Source organism: Colobus angolensis, unplaced genomic scaffold, assembly GCF_000951035.1.
Source record: "Colobus angolensis palliatus isolate OR3802 unplaced genomic scaffold, Cang.pa_1.0 Scaffold67, whole genome shotgun sequence".
Taxonomy (NCBI): domain Eukaryota; kingdom Metazoa; phylum Chordata; class Mammalia; order Primates; family Cercopithecidae; genus Colobus; species Colobus angolensis.
Genome location: NW_012120376.1, coordinates 7,646,725 through 7,653,146, shown reverse-complemented (window position 1 = coordinate 7,653,146; position 6,422 = coordinate 7,646,725). Strand labels below are relative to the sequence as shown.

General features: G+C 51.5%; 1 protein-coding gene across 3 annotated transcripts in view; it reads left to right on the top strand.

Annotated features, from left to right (window-relative positions):
* The first annotated feature begins 2,442 nt into the window (after positions 1-2,442).
* Positions 2,443-6,422, top strand: part of MYL6B (myosin, light chain 6B, alkali, smooth muscle and non-muscle) — a 5,710-nt gene continuing 1,730 nt past the window's right edge. The window contains exons 1-5 of one of the 3 annotated variants that reach the window (XM_011926131.1): positions 2,443-2,810; positions 4,054-4,276; positions 4,997-5,024; positions 5,240-5,383; positions 5,601-5,675. In XM_011926131.1, coding sequence (XP_011781521.1) covers positions 4,100-4,276; positions 4,997-5,024; positions 5,240-5,383; positions 5,601-5,675 — 424 coding nt within the window. In that variant the 5' untranslated portion in view covers positions 2,443-2,810; positions 4,054-4,099. Of the gene's footprint in view, positions 2,811-3,989; positions 4,277-4,996; positions 5,025-5,239; positions 5,384-5,600; positions 5,775-6,422 lie in introns of all 3 variants that reach the window. The other 2 variants (XM_011926128.1, XM_011926129.1) reach the window with 2 other exon arrangements.

Sequence of the window (6,422 nt, the reverse complement as noted above, 5' to 3'; positions counted from 1 at the left end):
AAAAAAAAAAAAAAAAAAAAAAGAAAAAGAAAAAAAAAAGAAAAGTAAGAATATACAAATCACATGCTAAGTGGGGAAGGAAGATAGGAGAGACAGGCATTTCTCACAGATAATTCACATATATAATCACCCTATGCCCAGTTAAGACCACGTTTAGTCCAGTTTATGTTATTTATGATCAAGACAGCGATGGCACAGAAAATGAAGGATAGCCTTCCAATCTCTCCAAGGGTCTTAATGTTTTTTCCCTGTACTACTTCTCTATAGAAAATGCTAGAAAGTTGCCGGGCATGGTGGCTCACACCTGTAATCCCAGCACTTTGGGAGGCCGACGCGGGCAGATCACGAGGTCAGGAGATCGAGGCCATCCTGGCTAACACAGTGAAACCCTGTCTCTACTAAAAATGTATTAAAAAAATTAGCCCGGCATGTTGGCAGGCGCCTGTAGTCCCAGCTACTGGGGAGGCTGAGGCAGAAGAATGGCGTGAACCCAGGAGGTGGAGCATGCAGTGAGCTGAGATCACACCACTGCACTCCAGCCTGGGCCACAGTGAGACTCCGCCTCAAAAAAAAAAAAAGAAAAAAAAAGAGAAAATGCTAGAAAGTCAGCTGATGCCATAACCACTCACACTTGGCAAAATGCCAAAAGTGGGAAAAGGAAAGAAAAAAAAATTACAAGGGCCATATCTTTGAAATCAATGTCTGCAAGAGTGATAAAAGCCACACAACGGCATCCATAATGTGGCCCTTTCCCTGTCTTATAACCACTTAAAAATGTATTCCTTCTTCCTCTCCGTCTTTTCACAACACCTATTGGTCCTCACTTCATTGATGTAAAATGGGTAAAATATCAGCGACCTCATACTTTGGGAAGATTAAAGGAAAGTTATTTAACAAACACTTGTACAGCACTTACGCTGTGCCAGGCCTATTCTATTTTACAAACTTTGTGTTTTTTTTTTTTTTTTTTTTTTTTTGAGATGGAGTCTCACTCTGTCACCCAGGCTGGAGTGCAATGGTGGAATCTCGGCTCACTGCAACCTCCCGGATTCAAGTGATTCTCCTACCTCAGCCCCCCAAGTAGCTGAGGTTACAGGCACCTGCCACCACGCCTGGCTATTTTTTTTTTTGTTTTTTTGTATTTTTAGTAGTGACAGGGTTTCACCATGTTGGCCAGGCTGGTCTCGAACTCCTGATCTCAGGTGACCAGCCTGCCTCGCCTCCCAAAGTGCTGGGACTACAGGCGTGAGCCACCAAGCCTGGCCCTATTTTATCAATAATAACACTTCGAATCCTCCTAAGAGCCCTATGAGGTAGGTACCATTATCATTATTTTATAGATGAGGAACTGAGGCCCAGGAGAGACAACTAAACCTGCTGAGGGTCACTAACCAGCACCTGGTAGAACCAGGATTCAAATATGAGCAGGCTCGTCTGAACCCCATGCACTTGAGCACCCTCTGAGATAATTTAGCCCCTTCATCGGTATCAGATCTATGGTGGCCTCCAGAAATGGTTGCTAACTTACTATCATCGTTATTTCTGTCGTACAATTCATTTCCACCTTTCCAATAAACTTTCCCCAACCAGTGAACCTCACTTACTGCCCATAAAGTTCACCTGTGCCTCACCACCCTGCCCTCGCCCGAGTTTTCTGCTCTGACCGAATCCTCACACGCCCGTGCAGCCCCAGCCTCCAACACCAGGTGCACCACCAGGGTATTTACTGATCCAGTGAGTGAAGGTGGGCCCGGCCGGGCTGGTTCCCATCCTCTGATCAACGCCTAGGGGAACCAGTAAACTCCAATGCTGACCATAAGTGTCTCAGAAAGTAGGTCTGCAAAGCCCAGCCCTCCGCTCAGGAACCTATGAAGACCGGGGAGGATGGCGCATATGCGGTTGCAGGATGGAAACCTCGAGCAGAAGGCTGGGGCAGGTGACTGGGCTTAATTGCAAATTTTAACATTTACTTCAGCAACCAGTTCATTAAAAACAAACTACTCGCCGGGTGCGGTGGCTCAAGCGTGTAATCCCAGCACTTTGGGAGGCCGAGACGGGCGGATCACGAGGTCAGAAGATCGAGACCATCCTGGCTAACACGGTGAAACCCCGTCTCTACTAAAAAATATAAAAAACTAGCCGGGCGAGGTGGCGGGCGCCTGTAGTCTCAGCTACTCGGGAGGCTGAGGCAGGAGAATGGCGTAAACCCGGGAGGCGGAGCTTGCAGTGAGCTGAGATCCGGCCACTGCACTCCAACCTGGGCGACAGCGAGACTCCGTCTAAAAAAAAAAAAAAACTACTCTGAGGCCTCTTTTTTTCCTACCAAACCGCGAGAGCAAGCGAAAGAGAGCGCAGCCGCTCTCCCCGGGGCCGTGAGTGCTTCCAGCTATCTGACCTCCACGCTGCCTGCTGCAGCCTCAACCTTTCCCCTGGTTCGGAGTTCTTTCAGCAGTAGGTCCAGGAAAACATCTGCCCCGCTCCCCCCCACGCCTCCCGAGGCTAGGAGCCCGCCAGGGCTAAGTAGGAGGGATACCCTAGGGACCCTGCAGGGTTTTAGGGTTGGGGTGGATTGGAAATTGTTCATTGCCTTTCAGTTCCGGGACATGGAAGGACACTGAGTCACCAAGCGCCGCCATGGACCGGAAGCCAACGCCCTAGCCTCAGCTGCAATCTAGAGCGCCGCGTATCCCGTGAGCCCGCTGGGGACTACGACTCCCGGCATGCTCCGCGGCCGTCGGAATTAACCCTTCAGGGCTAGGGGCCGCGCTGTGCCCCGCCCCCTCCCCAGCCCCAGACGCGGACCCCGCAGGGTGAGTTTTTGGGGTCTGAGGACGGCCGCTTTCTTTAAGGTTTAGTGGGGTGTACGTGAGTGTGTGTGTGTGTGTGTGTCTGTGTGTCGTGTGTGTGATGTATTTTGTAAAAATGGGACAGTTTGCAGTAATGAGATTCAGACACTGTTTTGCGAATGGGAGACCCAGCATCAACCCCGGGGCCTAAGTGGAGTCACTGCTATCTTCCTCAGAATGCTACCTAAATCCTTTCCTAATTTCCCCCAGAACAAAAGTAGGCCGCAACCCCTCCCCACTCCCAAACGCCCGCCAACTTGGACTCTCTCCCAGTGCCCCCGGCAAGGTTTGTGACCTGGCCCCTGAGTCAGGATTTTTATTATACCCCTGGTTGTGGGGTGAATACTCATGGAGGCCATAGGAGTGCCCACGTCCTCTTGGATTAGGGAATTTAAGCCATCTCCCAGAGCCTGCCCTTCTCAGGTGCCACCACAGGGTCCCCACAGGTTCAGCAAGCGCCCTACCTTTTGTTTGTCTTGAATGACAGTGGGCTTGTGGAAGAAGGTTCCTTCCATGGAAGAATGGGTAGCAGATGTTCAACCTGATCTTTGCCCCCACTCCTTCCCCTAAAACAACACTGCACACTAGGAGACAATGAGGGATGTCACACTCCTGTTTCTATGACTATTCTTCCTTTATACTGTGAATAGTTTCAATTCTTGTCTGGGTGCGGGCTCAGGAACTACAAGTATTAGGGATTATTAGACTCTAGGGTTAACTACCCTTGCTCTTTACAAAGCCATGGTCAGAAAGGAGTGAAGGGGCTGGGCAGATGGGCTGCTTGTTTTTGTCATTGCTCCCAGACCACACTTTAACTTGTTCCAGTTCACACAAGCCTCCCTGACTGCTACCCCTCACCCCACCCCTCAAGAAGACTAAAGCTGCTGGATGACCTGCTTTGCCTCACCACCCCCATCTCAGTGCAGGCATCCTATCCTCACCCTGGAGGTTAACTACCTCTCATTCTGGGCAGTCCCTGGCTTCCTCCCCTGCCCCTAAAGGAAACATTTTTCTTTTCTGGACAGCCTTTGGGGATGAGGGAACAGAGGGAAGAAGACCTTGGGGCAGGAGTCCTGAACCATAGGAGGCCAGGGGAGTGAGGGCAGACGGTTATATCTCTCCTCTACCTCATCCTCGCCACAGCCAACTGGCTCCCTGCCCCTGCCCCCGCCCCTTGACATCCCAGACTCCCTGGCTATTTAAACAGAGATGGGTGCCCCCATCCGCACACTGTCCTTTGGCCACCGGACATCATGCCTCCCAAGAAGGATGTTCCCGTGAAGAAACCGGCAGGGCCCTCCATCTCCAAACCTGCTGCTAAGCCAGCAGCAGCAGCAGGGGCTCCTCCAGCCAAAAGCAAAGCTGAGCCAGCTGTCCCCCAGGCCCCTCAGAAAACCCAGGAGCCTCCAATCGATCTCTCCAAAGTGGTGGTGAGTCTCTGGAAAGTGAAGATAGAATTGGAGGGGGTGGTTTGAGGGTGGGATACAGCCTAGGGGATTAGGGGGTATCTAGAAGGTAGGGAATCAATGAACCCTGGAATGAGATTGGGGCTTTCCCTTAGTCCCCCATTTGGAAGCATCCAGGCTTATGACTCTGCTGTTGTCTTTGCTCTTCTCTCCCTCTAACCTATAACCATGTGTGTACAGCACATGCACACTCACTTACCCCCTGCTGGAGGCAGGGACTCTTAGATGGGGAACATCTGGGTTCTGAGGACAGTTTCAAGGTGAAGGGAAAAGAGCTGTTGCCTGCCCCTGGCTGGTGATTCAACTCAAAAGGCCTGCAGCTCTGAACTCCAGGAGGGGAGGCTGAAGAGGACAGACTTGTTAGACAATCACAGCTGGGGGCCAGGGGTAAATTTAGCCTTTGTTCAGCCCCCAGTTATGTGTGGGATGCAGGGCTCAGGGCAATGGAGGGAGGGAAACAGGTGGCATGGGATTAACCCTGTTCCCAGGAAACCCTCCCCACTGTAATTCCTCTTCTTGGGATTCTCCCAAGGCCCAGAATTGGGAATGGGACTGAGGTGGCTGGGCTTCCAGCCTGGTCCCTTTGGGCCCCTCCTCAGAAGTGGCTGCCAGTTGGTTGGGAGGAGTGCTGGAGAGGGACTGAATAAACTGTCATCTCTCCCCACCTGCTTTTTTCTTCCACAGATCGAGTTTAACAAGGACCAGCTGGAGGGTGAGGAGAAGCTGGTCTAAGCCCACTGTCCAGTCCCCAATCCCCTGGTCAGATTCTCTTTCTATTCCCCTAACCCCAGTCCCGACCTTGAAACCTCCCAGACTAGTCCTCTTTTCCTCCCTTGTTCTGTTCACATAGTTTCTGAAATTCCCTTCTGTCTGGGGGTGATGGGAACCCCTAATCAGTGTCTACACTGACCCTTCCTTATACCTTAGAGTTCAAGGAGGCCTTCGAGCTGTTTGACCGAGTAGGGGATGGCAAGATCCTGTACAGCCAGTGTGGGGACGTGATGAGGGCCCTGGGCCAGAACCCCACCAACGCCGAGGTGCTCAAGGTCCTGGGGAACCCCAAGAGTGATGGTGAGGGGACCCTTGGAACAATTCGGGTTTTTAGTTTTCAAAAGTTGGATGTTGGTAACAAAGAATGAGGTGGATCTCAGGACTTCAAAAACTGTCAAACACAGAAGCAGGAAAATATCCTAAATGCTGAACAGGATGAAAGCATTGTGGTAGGGTTGGGAGCTGGGTCCTACGTGATACTACAGTGACCTCTCCTTCATCTCTCTCCAACCTCCAGAGCTGAAGTCCCGGCGTGTGGACTTTGAAACTTTCCTACCCATGCTCCAGGCAGTCGCCAAGAACCGGGACCAAGGCACATATGAGGACTACTTGGAGGGGCTTCGTGTGTTTGACAAGGAGGGGGACGGCAAAGTCATGGGAGCAGAGCTCAGACATGTTCTCACAACCCTTGGTGAGGCAGGCAAGGGGGACCAGAACTCCTTTAGAGTGGAGAGGGGAATGGGGTGGGCCAGAAAAAAGACTGGCCAGATAAGCAGAGCCAGCAGGAGGATTACTATCCTGCAGGTTGTCAGCAGGAGACTGAGAAGGTCAGAGCTGTGGGGGTAGAATCCGAAGGACTTGCTCTTCCAGAGTCTAAAGTGCCTTCCAGAGGACAGAGGAAAAGGGATGAGGCAGGAAATCTGAATTTTCATTTTGGAAGAGACGTGTGGGTTGTGTGTTCTGGTACAAGTCTCTTAACCTCCTGGAATTGTTTCCTTGTCAGTCAATACTTTCACCAGTACTAGGGTGAAATGGAAATCAAGAAGCATCCATGACTAGGGAGGATTCCCTTGAGGACTAAGGCTATGAGAAGTCTCCAGGGTGGGAGACTCTAAAGAGTGTGGCCTGGCCAGGTGCGGTGGCTCACGCCTCTAATCCCAGCATTTTGGGAGGCCAAGGCGGGTAGATCACCTGCGCTCAGGAGTTTGAGACCAGCCTGGCCAACATGGTGAAACCCCGTCTCTATTAGTAATACAAAAATTAGGTGGGCATGGTGGCACATGCCTGTAGTCCCAGCTACCCAGGAGGCTGAGGCAGAAGAATCGCTGGAACCCGGGAG